The sequence below is a fragment of the Eleginops maclovinus genome, chromosome 17 (assembly GCF_036324505.1).
Source record: "Eleginops maclovinus isolate JMC-PN-2008 ecotype Puerto Natales chromosome 17, JC_Emac_rtc_rv5, whole genome shotgun sequence".
Classification (NCBI taxonomy): domain Eukaryota; kingdom Metazoa; phylum Chordata; class Actinopteri; order Perciformes; family Eleginopidae; genus Eleginops; species Eleginops maclovinus.
The window spans coordinates 15,440,332-15,456,086 of record NC_086365.1 but is presented as its reverse complement, the minus strand read 5'-3'; the positions used below and the strand labels follow the sequence as shown (position 1 = coordinate 15,456,086).

General features: G+C 44.8%; 1 protein-coding gene across 1 annotated transcript; it reads left to right on the top strand.

Moving 5' to 3' along the window:
* The first annotated feature begins 5,214 nt into the window (after positions 1–5,214).
* e2f7 (E2F transcription factor 7) lies at positions 5,215–15,632 on the top strand. The gene is given in 14 exon segments (XM_063905122.1): positions 5,215–5,413; positions 7,267–7,368; positions 7,650–7,937; positions 8,396–8,555; positions 8,664–8,863; positions 8,865–8,904; positions 10,662–10,817; positions 10,978–11,121; positions 11,358–11,519; positions 11,875–11,959; positions 12,050–12,287; positions 12,381–12,498; positions 12,581–12,927; positions 13,557–15,632. Coding segments are annotated over 13 exon segments (2,187 nt in total). The 5' UTR covers positions 5,215–5,413; positions 7,267–7,275; the 3' UTR covers positions 13,713–15,632.
* The last annotated feature ends 123 nt before the right edge of the window (positions 15,633–15,755 follow it).

Below are 15,755 nucleotides of genomic sequence, written 5' to 3'. Positions count from 1 at the left end.
ACGAGTCAAATAATCAACTCCAAACACACCTGTTAAATAAACCTGACTCGGCTGGCTACCTGCAAGTGTTCAGAGCAGCGAATGATTCCTCTCGGGCAAATCAATGCGCTCACTCAGGCAGCTTCATTCAGGCTGTATCTGACCCAGACACGCGGACGAGTGCTGGCACGCCATCACGCCTGCCTTCTGGTTTCACGGTGAGCGAAGGCTTGGAAAAATCTGGGAGGTTATTAGTATTCCCTGGGGATGAATCCCTCTCAAATCTGCAGCTCCTGGTTAAATGAATGAGAGGGTTAACTCTCTGAATGTGTGAGAGTCTTACTTGTTACACCTTAAGGGAAATAATTGGGGCCATTAGCAGCAGTTCCTCTGTGCTGGGGGGGTCCTGACGTAAAGGGATGTATGGACATGCAGACTCACAACATCCTCCATATGGGCAACTATAGATAAAGTTTTTAAAGAAAATATGAATAATCTGTATAATCTCTGACAGATTTCAGTTCATTGAGTTCGCTGTTTTAGCTTCTCTGGCGTTGCTTTACTCCTATTCGAAACGAGAGTCTGCTATAATATGCAATCCATTTCTGAATTTACTGGATGATTGCTATGGATTTTCTTTACTTTATGACATCTGGTTGCATTGGTTTCCTATCAGACAACGCTTTACAGCCACACGCAGACAGAAATCGATGGTGCAACCCTGAATCTATTCAGCCATCCATTATTAAAAATGTTCCAGGAATTGGGAGAGCGGGCTGCGAGGGAGAGTGAACAGATAGCTGTGTGGCTCGTAAAAACAGAGCTCAGACAGTGGTTTCCCCGAGGTAACGTTTCTGCAACAGAAAGGGTACAAACCTGCAGGAGCATCCTCAGCAGAGAGGTGATGCATACAAGTCAACAAGTGCCTTTTAATACAGACAGTTTTCCATGGAGGGTGGCAGAAAAACACAGGTAATCACTAAGGATGTAGAGGGTAAAGTGCACCAAATTGAGCTTATAAACCAAAATAAGTCATAGAAAACATGAATTTGCCTCATGATCAACGCCAACTAAGTTTCAATCAGCTAAAGGGGTTACCTGACATCTTCATGATACCGTCTTTATCCATTTTCTTCACCTAAAGATGCTCATACAGCCCTTTAACTACAGAGACACACCTCTGCTTTAAAGTGCAAACTGATTCTTATGGTTAAATTCCCTTCCGTGTTGCCCATCCTCTGAATTGTAATCATACATTTTGTATATTTTCTGGTAGAAGTTTGCTTTATGCACAACTAACGAAGTCTGTAATTCAATTAAACCGTTAGATTTCAACACCCTTTCCTCAAAAAAAGAGATCTCTAGGATGTGCAATGTGCTAAATTCTCACTCCCTTTCCTGTAGTGTTGCTCAGGTGTTGCCCCACACTTCAACACAGCAATGTAAATATGGCTAAATCAATGCACAACACCTTGCAGAAGTTGTTGGTGTATTTTCACCCAACAACCAGCCACACACACTCATCCAGAGCAGGTGCAGTCCATCTGGAAAAATCCATGCTGCTCTCTTTTGTTCATCCAAACAACAAGCCTCTCTGAGCGCTTTAAAAGGGCATGCAACAGAGCATACAGTTGCACAATCACACATTTCTCATGGTGAATTTGAGGCTAAATGGTCTTACCTGGTGTGCAGCAGCTGAAGAAGGGAGGCTCTGTTCTTCTTTCCTGTAGCTTTTCAGTCACAGCGCGGATTTAGAAAAGAAGCAATGCACCGGGAGAACGCACCCTCAGTTCCCCGGAAAGGTGTTCCTGCAGAGCGGGGAGGACTGGGACTGTCTGCGGGGAGAAACGCCTCTGATCCGGCGTGCAGGAAGCGGCTGCAGCATGCAGAGCTCCGAGCCCGAGTGAGCGCTCAGAGGGGGGGGGGTGCAGATGCATGGATGGACACAGGGGGGCGGTGTGGTACTGCAAATATCCTCCATCGTGGTTCACTGTGCACAAGAAGGTTTCATTCAACATTATTAAAACTGTGCTTTAAGTGAGAGATGTGTAGATTGCATTAGCTTGCAAGCAAACTCGATTTTTTATTTTAAAAGGTATTCCTCAGTTTTGGATTCAATTTCAAAATCTTTGCTTATTTGCATTACCTGTGGTCGAGGTAGGTAGGGGTTTTAAAAAGTCCAACACTGTGGGCCTCACCTCAGACAAAGCTTGGCAAAAGCAGTTCAGTTTTTCTTTGTTCATTTAGTCTCAGTTTTCGTGAGTTAAGTATTGAGTTAGCCACTATTAGCTCAAACACTCTCAGTCCAGCTCTGTTTCCTAGAAGGTAAAATCAACCCCTTCCTGCTTTTATCCTGATGTCATTAATGACGTCACAGATTAGATTGATGCTGCGTTCAAGACAACTCACACACCTTGACATGTCTGTGTCAGAAAGATACAACAACAAAAAGCCTGCAGTTTAAAGTTTAAATGTATTTAATTCAGTAACTTCAAAAGGAAAGACTTTTTTTGTGTCAGTGAATCAGGTGGGTTTAAAGTCTATGTACCTAATATCTAGAGGCAGGTTATCTTCTTTTAATTGCTAAACAGTTTCACTTTTCACAGACTCCTGGGCCTGTACGAGGCATCGGGTGTAAACTCATACATTTAGACGATGCTGCCTGCATTTTAATCAGGTCATAAGTTATTGGAGAGTGGGGATGCAGTGCAGACGTATCCATCCGTGAACCTCTGCTGCCGCCTCTCCATGAAGCCAGTAGTTAAATCATATTCTCTGACAGCACAGTCTAAAGAGTGATGGTGGAAGGTCGCAGGCCCCTCCATCACCCACAACCCCAAGAGGATGGCATATCCTGGGGGACAGGAGCTGGTGGAGGTGCCTACGTGACTCCCAAGAGTGTTTTACCTGTGCAGGCAATGAGACTGATGACTCCCCCTATCACAGCAACAGAGGTCTCACTGAGCCAAGTATGGCCACACACAATGCTCTTTGTAGCTATGGCCTCCTCAACAACTCGTTAGCTTTTTAAAGAGGCCCTGTTTATGCTTTCCCCCCCTTCCCTTTGGTGGGTTATGTAGGTATTTGTGTATGTAAATGGTCTGCAAAAGCAAAAATCCCAAAGATCCGGAATACAGTAACATCACTCAGAAGACTCGCACTTCTATTGACTAGCATTAAACCCCCGACACACACACACACACACACACACACACACACACACACACACACACACACACACACACACACACACACACACACACACACACACACACACACACACACACACACACAACATATGGTGTCCAACCCGTCAGACCCTTGACCAGTTCAGTATCTAAGGTATTCACCGGCCATTCACAGTTGAGCATTTTGTTTGTTCAAATGTCAGAGACCATTGAAAGCCCCAACTACGTGACAACATGAGGAGGGCAAGTCACAACCTGCCCAGCTGAGGACAAAGCACAGCATAATTACAAGTCAAGCAACGAAGAATAATCACAAGTAAACCGTTTGGGTGTTTAAACACATTGGGCACATGTTTAGTTGCTGAAATGCAATGATGATGCTCTCTTTTGGGCAAATGAATTACCCATTTGTGAGTGGGGCATTGGAGGAGGTCATACAGGTATACTGGCATATCTTAACAGCCCTAGTTTCAGCATTTAAATGTGAATACTTTTTCTTTTAAAGTAAAATAAATAGCTTCAGGTTTTACTGGGTCCAAGATCAGTTTTCCTCCACACGCCCCTAACCCCCATCACACACACTGAACACAGCAGCCAGTCAGACCCCCTACCATGCTGTCTTCAATGGTGTTTACTCAAAAGAACCATAAAGAAAACGATCCTTCAGTGAACAGAATCCCTAATGAAACACTTAACATATTGAATTGTATATCATAGAGTAGAGTGGCAGAGAAACCAGTACAAACTGGAGAAAAAAATCACCTTTCTTTTGATTATGTCTTTAATCATCTGAGTTTGGGCCCTAATGTAACCGGCGGTTAGAGTCGGGGATTCACATTAATATTCTTGTTTCAGTGGTGGCAAGTGAGTATCAAGTTCTGTACTTAAAGTAAAAAATTTAGGTACTTCCCTTGAGTATTTTCACATTGTGCTACTTTATATATTATACTTTACATATACTATATTTATTTTACTCATAGTTACTTTGCAGATGCAGATTGTATAATTATAAAGTACTCAATGCTAATACTTCTTGCAGGACTTGTAACTGAGTGCTTTTACACTGCAGTATTGATGCTTTTACTTAAGTGCATGATGTAAGTACTTCTTCCACCTCTGCATGCATTGTTTCCCTCCTTCTGCAGATTTGAATAATGTTTGGCGGCAGATCTTGTGTATTGGGGCTGGGTTTCAGACAGTTCGCTTGCAGGGCGGGACCCTGATTTTCTGCAACTTTTCCCGCTGTGGACCAGGTGATATTAGCGCCACTGGTTGTCCCTCCTCCCATCTGTTTAACCCGCAGAGCTAATTACAACCACACAAAAGCCTGGGTGATTAAGTTAGGGTTGTATAATGGGTTTCAATGTGCCTCACTACCTGACGCTGGAGTTACTCTGGAGAAGCTAGAGGACAGCTGAAAGTCAAAGATCCTCTATCAAGGAGAGGAGTGACTCTTATGCGAAAGAAAAGCTGTTTAAATCTCAGAAGTCAATAACAATTTTTAGATGATCCTTTTTATAACATTTTATACTGTGCAAAACAACATAGGCAAACGTTCATAGGCATACACTCATGCATAGGTATACACTTCCATACATACGTCATTTATGTTATATTTATTTATACTGTTTTATATATGTGTCTCTGATTCTTATTTTGCATTTACTAGCATTTTAAATACTTATTTTTGATTTTACATTAAATGGGCCTTGTTGGTGCTAGCGTGATGTTATTATGTTTTTCTGTAAAGGTTTTGCTTTATAAAAGGACTTTAAATATGACTCAGCGTTCCAGTTTTTGTACCAGTAAATCTTCGCGGAGTGAGACGTCTATTTTTTCGAATGCTCAGGCTTGGACAGAGCGCGCCGGTTGCCCCGCCAACACTACCATGTGGGAGTGGCCTTAGTCCACGCCCATTGGTCGATGCAGAGCTTCCAACTGAGCTGATTGGCTGTGAAACACTGACGCATCCTTCCACCTGAGCGCTGATTGGTTGTGGTGAGCCAGATGTCTGAGAGCGCCAGAAAACAATCTTTAGCGGGTGATGCTGAAGTCTCCCCGGGACAGTGAACTGAGTTTCCGGAGAGAGGTGCTAAGAAACGGACTGACCAGGACTTAAAGCTTATTTAAAGAGGGAAACTGAGCTACTATGTTATAGTCTGAGGAATCTACGAACTGACAAGTCTGTAAATAAACCGGATACTGAGTTACATTGGGGTATTTCATTCATTCAGCAGCAGAAAAAGGTAAGATATGTGTTTTCCCTCCAGTAGTTTTACACTAAGTTGAGGTATGCAGAGCTAGGAAGTGAGCTAGGCAGCTGATTAATGCGTAATTAGGTTCTATTATTACGCATTAATAATAGTAATACAGTTAGTCATTTACACAGGCTCTGACACACTTATATAGGAAGTCATTTGGATTACCTTTAATAAGTTAAGATTGCGATGGCTATCTTACATCTTAAGGATCTACGTCACTTTTTGACAACATGTAATAATACACAGATCACTTATCGTGCTTAACCAGCTGATATAATGTGTTTCCATTATGTTAGTTTTTTAATATAAGGGCATTAATAGCAATGATACAGCAGTTAGCTTGCTAAGGGCTAATTATTAGCTGAGAACCTTTGCGCCAAATTCTGCTGATCAGTCCTCAGAGGTTTCTGTACTGGTCCCATTTACTCCTTTAATCAGGTGGGAGAAGTACTCAGGTCTTGTACTTGAATAAAGTAGAAGTACTCAGATCTTGTACTTGAGTAAAGTAGAAGTACTCAGGTCTTGTACTTGAATAAAAGTAGAAGTACACAGATCTTGTACTTGAGTAAAAGTAGAAGTACACAGATCTTGTACTTGAGTAAAAGTAGAAGTACACAGATCTTGTACTTGAGTAAAAGTAGAAGTACTCAGGTCTTGTACTTGAGTAAAGTAGAAGTATTCAGATTTTGTACTTGAGTAAAGTAGAAGTACTCAGATCTTGTACTTGAGTAAAGTAGAAGTACTCAGGTCTTGTACTTGAATAAAAGTAGAAGTACACAGATCTTGTACTTGAGTAAAAGTAGAAGTACACAGATCTTGTACTTGAGTAAAGTAGAAGTACTCAGATTTTGTACTTGAGTAAAGTAGAAGTACTCAGATCTTGTACTTGAGTAAAAGTAGAAGTACTCAGATCTTGTACTTGAGTAAAGTAGAAGTACTCAGTTCTTGTTCTTGAGTAAAAGTAGAAGTACTCAGGTTTGAGTAAAGTAGAAGTACTCAGATCTTGTACTTGAGTAAAGTAGAAGTACTCAGTTCTTGTTCTTGAGTAAAAGTAGAAGTACTCAGATGTTGTACTTGAGTAAAGTAGAAGTACTCAGATCTTGTACTTGAGTAAAAGTAGAAGTACTCAGATGTTGTACTTGAGTAAAGTAGAAGTACTCAGATCTTGTACTTGAGTAAAGTAGAAGTACTCAGTTCTTGTTCTTGAGTAAAAGTAGAAGTACTCAGATGTTGTACTTGAGTAAAGTAGAAGTACTCAGGTCTTGTACTTGAGTAAAGTAGAAGTACTCAGATCTTGTTCTTGAGTAAAGTAGAAGTACTCAGATCTTGTACTTGAGTAAAGTAGAAGTACTCAGATCTTGTACTTGAGTAAAGTAGAAGTACCAGAGTGTAGGAATACTCTGTCACAGTAAAAGTATTCTAAATGTTCCTCCAGTGAAAGTAGAAAGTACTCTCCTCTAAATGTACTTAAAGTAGCGACAGTAAAAGTAGTCATTGTTTGATTGGTCCATTTCAGAATAATATCTCTGATATGTTTTATAATGATTGATCATTAAAGTGTTCTCAGAGCTGGTAAAGGTGCAGCTAGTTTGAATGGCTTTGTATACTGCAGGGTAGCTGCTGGATTTACTGCAGGTGAACTACAGTCTGATTTAAGGGGGATTATATTTACCATCATTAATCCTAATCTGCCTAGCAACTAAAGGGATTAAATACATGTAGTGGAGTAAAAGTACACAGTAGAAACACATTTAAAACTCATGTAAAGTCAAAAACTCAGTTCATCTACTTCTGATTCTTCTATAATAACCATCTTCAACTACTTTATTTTCCTGCAGATTTCCCAGATGGAAGTTGAATGCCTGGCACTGAAAGACCTCACAAGTCCCAGAAAAAGTTCCCCGGTGGTGGAGGACGATGGCTGCCACAGTGAGCAAAAGGTAAGGGGGGCTCGTGCTGGATCTTAAAGCTGGGGTCTGAGCGGGTTTGATATGATGCAACAGAAGAAAGTTCTGCAGAATCAGAGACAGATGCTTGCAGGAATGGGATTGCATCCTCGCAGAGAGATGAGGTTATCAGGTGTAGGCTAATTGGTTGAAAAAGTACTGAGATCCTGTACCTAATTAAAAATACGTATACCACATTTTAAACATACTCCATGACCCGTCCTGAGTTCAATACGTTACTTGGTGAGTCGACTAATTTGACCTTTCCATCCCAGGAAAACATCTGCACAGATCGGAGGAGATCCACGCCGCTGAAATCCGCCGAGCCGCCCATCCCCACGTCGCTGAAAAGCAGAAAAGGTGTCGCTCCCCCCGACCACATCACCCCCATCAAACAGGCGTCCCTCTCGGAGCCCTGGACACCCACGGCCAACCTGAAGATGCTGATCAGCGCCGCCAGTCCAGACATCCGGGACCGGGAGATGAAAAAGGTGCTGTTCAGACCCATCGAGAACGAGAGGGAGACGCCGGTGGAGGAGGAGGCGGAGCTGGAGGACTCTCAGGTGTGTGAAACGGCCGAATCTTATGACGTTTTAAGCTGTCATTATAAAACTCCTTATATCTACTTATTGTTTATCAGTTTATTCTCCCAGTCTTCAAAGTCCAGGGAGTAAACACCATTGCCCCGTCACTTATATAGGCAGCTAGATAAGGAGCACGTTTACCCTCGTTTATGCCCTATAGATAGAGTCCTGTTGTACATAATGTACAGATGTATTTATATTATACTAGAATAACTGAACTGTATTACTTGTGTTGCACTTCTGTTCAGAGGCTAATTGCATTTTGTCGTCTGAATACTCGTGTGCAATGACAGTAAAGTTCCATCTAATCCAATCTTATCTAATCTAACACTGGATAATGATTCAGAAGCTGGCACCAAAGTCCCCTCAGCGCTCTAATTGTAAAACATGAGACACAAACTGATGATAATGTGTCTCTTTATGATCTGTTGGTCCAGTTTGAAGCCGTGGAGGAAGAGGAGGACGCAGACAAAAAGCCCAGCAGGAAGCAGAAGAGTCTGGGTCTGCTGTGCCAGAAGTTCCTGGCTCTCTACCCTGACTACCCCCCCCTGCACAGCCCCATCTGGATCTCCCTGGACGAGGTGGCGACAAGTCTCGGTAAGAGCCGGTAATAGTGATGGGGGAAGAGTTTGGAGGGGCAGCTAATGTCCGTTTAGCTATCTTTCCGAAGAACTCACGGTCATTCTTCTGCTCTGTGAACGTCAGGCGTGGAGCGGCGGCGCATCTACGACATCGTCAACGTGCTGGAGTCGCTCACCATCGTGGGCCGGATAGCGAAGAACAGCTACACCTGGTACGGCCGTCTGCGACTGGAGGAGACGCTGGAGGAGCTGCAGCAGAGAGGGAGGCAGCAGGGGTACCACCTCCACGTGGATCAACCCACCGAGGTCCGGGGGGACAGCGTAGGGGCGGGAGGACGACGGGGCGGAGGGAGATGCTGGCACCGGTGAGAAACTGAAACTTAAAGAGGATGTATTATAATCATCTTCAGGTGTATATCAGTATGTAGCCTCTCTACTTTAAAGAGTCCTCTCCTGCTGATGTTCAGGTGTATATCAGTATGTAGTGTCTCTACTTTAAAGAGTCCTCTCCTGCTGATGTTCAGGTGTATATCAGTATGTAGCCTCTCTACTTTAAAGAGTCCTCTCCTGCTGATGTTCAGGTGTATATCAGTATGTAGTGTCTCTACTTTAAAGAGTCCTCTCCTGCTGATGTTCAGGTGTATATCAGTATGTAGCCTCTCTACTTTAAAGAGTCCTCTCCTGCTGATGTTCAGGTGTATATCAGTATGTAGTGTCTCTACTTTAAAGAGTCCTCTCCTGCTGATGTTCAGGTGTATATCAGTATGTAGTGTCTCTACTTTAAAGAGTCCTCTCCTGCTGATGTTCAGGTGTATATCAGTATGTAGCCTCTCTACTTTAAAGAGTCCTCTCCTGCTGATGTTCAGGTGTATATCAGTATGTAGTGTCTCTACTTTAAAGAGTCCTCTCCTGCTGATGTTCAGGTGTATATCAGTATGTAGTGTCTCTACTTTAAAGAGTCCTCTCCTGCTGATGTTCAGGTGTATATCAGTATGTAGAGTCTCTACTTTAAAGAGTCCTCTCCTGCTGATGTTCAGGTGTATATCAGTATGTAGCCTCTCTACTTTAAAGAGTCCTCTCCTGCTGATGTTCAGGTGTATATCAGTATGTAGTGTCTCTACTTTAAAGAGTCCTCTCCTGCTGATGTTCAGGTGTATATCAGTATGTAGTGTCTCTACTTTAAAGAGTCCTCTCCTGCTGATGTTCAGGTGTATATCAGTATGTAGTGTCTCTACTTTAAAGAGTCCTCTCCTGCTGATGTTCAGGTGTATATCAGTATGTAGAGTCTCTACTTTAAAGAGTCCTCTCCTGCTGATGTTCAGGTGTATATCAGTATGTAGAGTCTCTACTTTAAAGAGTCCTCTCCTGCTGATGTTCAGGTGTATATCAGTATGTAGAGTCTCTACTTTAAAGAGTCCTCTCCTGCTGATGTTCAGGTGTATATCAGTATGTAGTGTCTCTACTTTAAAGAGTCCTCTCCTGCTGATGTTCAGGTGTATATCAGTATGTAGAGTCTCTACTTTAAAGAGTCCTCTCCTGCTGATGTTCAGGTGTATATCAGTATGTAGTGTCTCTTTATGTTTCTCATACTGTCTGTGCTGCAGCTCCTCTTTTCACCCTCTGTCTGAAACCAGAGCCCAGTCTGCTGTGATTGGTTAGCTGGCCCGACTCTGTTGTGATTAGTAAACCTGCTTAGAGATGTCCCGCCCCTTAGCCTATCACGTACAATGTGTTGGAGCGCTAGCCAATAGAAGCGCGAGTATTTTTAAGTGATGTCATCATGTTTCTTGGCTTCCAGCGACACCACAGCTACTATTCCCTTCAAACCCACAGGACTGAACACAAGCCTGGTTTCCATAGTGATCCTCTCTCTCACACACACACACACACACACACACACACACACACACACAGCTTCTCATTAAGTGTGTGTGTGTGTGTGTGTGTGTGTGTGTGTGTGTGTGTGTGTGTGTGTGTGTGCTGCCATTGTTGTGGATTAACGTGATGAGGCAATATTAATAATGGCACCTGATGGCCGTCATCACAAACAGCTGGAGGAGTTTTCTATAACGGCATCAGCTGTTCCTCTGTGACTCATAAAGGTCGTCTTATTGTTTCTTAGCCGGCGGAAACAGGAAGGACAAGTCCCTGCGCATCATGAGCCAGAAGTTCGTCATGCTGTTCCTCGTGTCCAAAACTCAGACGGTCACTCTGGACGCCGCCGCCAAGATCCTCATCGAGGACAGCCAGGACTCATCGAGCCACAGCAAGTACAAAAGTAAGAGACACACACACACACACACACACACACACACACACACACACACACACACACACACACACACACACACACACACACACACACACACACACACACACACCCTGGTGCTTTTAATGAATCTGAACCCTAACTCTTCCCGTGATGCCTCCCTGTGCAGCTAAGGTGCGCCGGCTGTACGACATCGCCAACGTGCTGACCAGCCTCGGCCTCATCAAGAAGGTCCACGTGCGCGAGGAGCGAGGCAGGAAGCCCGCCTTCAAGTGGCTCGGCCAGGTGGAGTTCAAGAGCACCGGAAACCCCGGTAAGAGTTCAAGACGGGGAGCGGATCAACGAAGTAAAGCGGGCCTTCAAAAGTCTAGGTTTTTGCGCTCATTGCTTTACATTTTTCGGGGTTTCTTTGGGAGTTTATTGTCTGATGTGAGGGTCTCGGGACAGAGGGAGGCAAATGTAAAGTGTGTGTGTGTGTGTGTGTGTGTGTGTGTGTGTGTGTGTGTGTCATTTTCCTCACCGCTGTCCTCCTCCTCTCCCCTCCCTCAGTAAACCCACCGATGGTCCCTGAAGCCTCACAGCCGGCCGCAGGTCAGGACCTCCGGAGGACCAAGATGGCCCGACACGCCTCCTTCAACGTCACCCCCACCTCTGTGGCGGTGCAGCGGAGAGTCAACTCGGCCCCCAGCAGCCCCCGGCAACACCTCCCAGGTAAGAATGAGGATGCTTTTAGACATTGATTAAGAAACACATTTAATTTCAGGTTTATTTTAGTGTTTAGTTGTTTGAGGGCCGGGTATCATGTCTGAAATGTGTGTAGCTACAGACATACAGAATACTATTGCATTTTGGTTTAGCCCTACTTAACACGCCTTCAACGTGTAAAAGTCTGTTGAGTTTAGGCTTTAATTTGCAGAATTCTGACAGAAATTCATGACTTTTTCTTTTATCTTTAGTGAAATATAAAATCCAAACCACTTAAACTTGTGAACGTTCAATTTGTTTTAGATTAGGGTATTTAAATCCCTGAGCAGAGACGGCATGTTTCATTCCTCCCTCTCTGCAGGTTTAGCGTTCCAGCCTGTGGATTATTCCAGAAAGACGAACAGCAACCCTGCAGTGTGTCGCCTGCAGTTTGGAAACAGCACTGAGTGAGTCCACACACACACACACACACACACACACACACACACACACACACACACACCCTGTAATTGCTAAACCCCCCTCTCTCCCTGCAGGATCCGTCCAGCCTGCATCAGCAGCAGACCGTCCTCCCCCCCGTCCCCTCACCCAGAACAGCTCCTCCCCTCCTCGCCCCCACCCCCACAGTGCCTGGCCTACCTGCCCAGCCTCTCTCAGCCCTCCCTGGTGATGCTGTACCGCCCGGAGTCCGAGGAGAGCCGAAAGAGGAGGAGGCGGGAGGAAGAGGAGGAGGAGGGGGAAGTGATGAAGAAGAAGGGGAGGTTAGAGGAAGAGGTGAGGAACAGCTGGATGATGATGTTAGAGCTATAAATGGGGTTTTAAATCTGGATCAGCTGGTTCTTATCCCTGGTTCTTGTTCTCGCTCAGATGAGAGCCTCGCCTCGCAGTGAAGCAGCAGAATCGACCCGCATCGAGACCCCCGACCGGCCGGCGGGACAGGAGCCGGCGCAGCCTTCACACTACCTCTACGTGCCCAACAACGCAGGTAGATACAACACGTCCCGCCCTGGGAGGGGGTTTCAGTCCCTGAACCAGCTTGGTTTTTAATCTCTCCCCCCCTCCTCCAGGTCTGAACAGCCTGAACTTCCTGCTCTCTGCCAATAAGTCCCTCCCCCCCAGCGGCGTCCACGCCCTGGCTCTCCCCTACGTCCTTGTCCCCTCCTCGGCCCTCTCTCACTACCCCCTGCTGGCCGGCGGCTCCGAGGACCCGAGCAAAGTGAACTTCAGCCTCCCTGCTGTGATGTCCCCGGCTCACTTCATGGTGGGGGGCGGGGCGCCGTACGGGCTGGCGGAGGTCGGCTGGTCACCGCTGACGTCGCCCTCCACTCCTGAGCAGACCCGGCCGTGGGGGGGCGCTCCACACTCTCCGTCGGGACAGAGGCACACCCTGAACATCAGCACAGCAGAACCACTGGTAAGACCCCCTAGTGATCCAAAAAGACGTCTTTAACCCATTGACTTACATTGAAAAAGAGTCTGCTGATCATTTGTCTTCATCCCAATACAGTACGACTACTTTTACAGCCCTTATTTCAACAAGGCCTTAAAATGTGCTGAATACTTTTCATATGGAGCCGTACCGTAGAGGATTGGAGGCGGGGCTTAATGAAAATGCATGCTTTCTATTGGCCCACACAAAGCCATGGTTTACATAATGGGCCACTGGATTGAACAGGGCTCCAACACTGGGTCCAATCCTCTTAAAACTTCTCAAAAATTGTGTTTTTTTGAACAAATGGATTACTTATGTGACAAGCCAATGATTGACTGTAATGAGGCAGACCCCCCCCCCCCCCCTTAGTATCTCTTCTGTCTAACTGCACACAAATGTTTATCCAAAGGGACTAGAAGATGTACTCCTACTTAAATTGAAGTTATGCATGTTGGCATTCCTTTAAAAGGCTCACAGCGACTCATTCATAATGATATTTATTATAGAATATCGTTTTGGTATTAACCGTAATCTTTCCTTGTCCTTGAACGCACCTCAAAGAGAGTATCCCTACACTGAATGTCACCAACAATCTGTCTCTCCTTCCACAGACTCCTCACACCCCGAAGGAAACCCCAACATCTGCCTCCAAGGCCTTCTTCCAGACGCCAGGGACTCTGGGAAATGTAGTCAGCGCCGCGCCGGTCGCCAGGAAACGAGGCTCGGCTCAGAGGAGGCTGGACGTGGGACACCCTCCAGCCAGCTAGACCAATCACCACTCAGGGGTTAATCCTTCAAAAAATGCTTTCCAACCATTTGTGATTTTAAGCTAATTATCAGAGAGCATGCTGGGTACTTCATTCTGCAGTGAGTGAAGCATTATTGCCAAAATCACAGTGCCCTCCTGTGGTGGGAGTGTGTCACTGCGCAATTATATTTTTAAGCCTTTATTCCCCCCCTCCCACTTATGATTATACGCCCAATTGCTATTTATTAATTTGCTGATATGTGTGGATTACAGGGACTGTAATGGAACATTTTATTAAGCGATATCTGACACAACGTCTGAGTAATTAGGAGATGATTGTTGTTCGTTTGGCCTCGTCAGCTCGAGGTATGAGAGGAAATCTATCGGCTGCAGAAATACAAATTAACACGGGAGGAAATCACTACAGCCTCAAAGTGTCAGGGCCAGGCGTGGAATTTCCTCATTTTAGGGGCAAAGCCATTTGGCCTTTTGTGTCACAAATTGTTTTAGGGCTCAAAGGCCGTTTAGGGAGAAATTAGGATTTGGAACTTACAAATAAACAACTTCACTTTCTGATAATAAAAACACGAATGACATGGAAAACAAATGACTGTTTTACTACACTGCGCATTGAATAGAGTAGTTTTTCATTCAATGTGTGCGGCCCAAATAAATCACAAGAGGAGCAAAGCGCTCTCAGCCCCACTGACACATCATCTCATAGGTCAGAGCTGATTGGCTGTAAGTGTGTGTGCGAAAAGTGTAGTTATGCAGAGGAGAGGAGAGGGCTTAGACTACATCACCAGCAGTAAATAATACAGACAGAACATGAAAGAAGTTGACCATCTACTGGAGCTTTGGTGAGCGGAAGTATAGGTTATGGATCGATTGTTTTCCTACAGTCTGGTGTTTTCATGCTGAGGCTTCAGGGTTGTTGTTGTTATTGCTGAGTTTTGCTTTGTGATAGCGCTCTTCACTCCATGTATTAAGGTACAAAAAGCCTTTATATATCCAAGTTGTTCGTGCCCCACCAGTTTTGTACATATAAAAACGCCACTGGGTGAGGAGAAGGGAGGTTCCCAAAGAGAGAGAGACGGGGGAATGCTATGGGAGAGCTAACGGTATGTGTGTGTGTGTGTGTGATAATTATCGTTCTTGTTTGTTGTTCTGCCGTGGTTCCGGACGACAGTAACCCGTCTCAGAAGTGAATAAACTCACGGACAAAAAGAGACACGAGGTTTTCTTACAGCGAGACGCTACGATGATGATTGAATGATGCGATGATGACACGTGAGGTGCTCTCAACCAATCCACGCTACAAGGACTAATGCAGTTCAGAGCCCAGACACACGCTCCGACACTTTTAAAGCAACTTCGAGATTTTAACAGAATCAGGGCACAACGGCCATGGTGTCCGTAGGACGTACAATTATTTTCAGGGCATCACGGCCAGACCGAGGGGCAATGAAGGCCAGGGCCGTCGTGGCCGCCGTGAAATTCCCACGCTGATCAGGACTCTTTGACGCACAGCAGACGCATTAAAGACAAATGTTCTTGGTTCTCAGGTACTTGAATACTTCACAACATGTGGATTCAGGAGCGATATCAGAGTACTGTAAAGACTGTTAGAATTCATCCAGGGAAAGTCGTCGGTCGGACACATCTGGGACATTTTGGTCTCACATAAAAGGACAAAACTCGGATGCTTTGAAGACCACATAATCCCCCGTGTATTCATTCATGTGCATTGTTATGTCGGTAATTATATTCCCCTTTATCCCACCCCCCACATGCAGGATGATACATGCTGTGTATGAAATGATGATGTTTGCACTGCTAGATTTAGTGGTTTTGTGTCTCGAATTTGTACAAAAGCCGCAGCTGTAGGTGTGAGCTCTTCTGAACCACTTTCACAAACTCATTAAAATGTGTGATGTGAGCAGCTGTGTCCTGTGTGTGTGTGTGTGTGTGTGTGGGTGCTTTCATTAAGGGAATTATGACCATTTGCATCCCTGCTGAATCTTGAGAGGAAATACATTTTTAAAAAGAGCGATTTGTCATT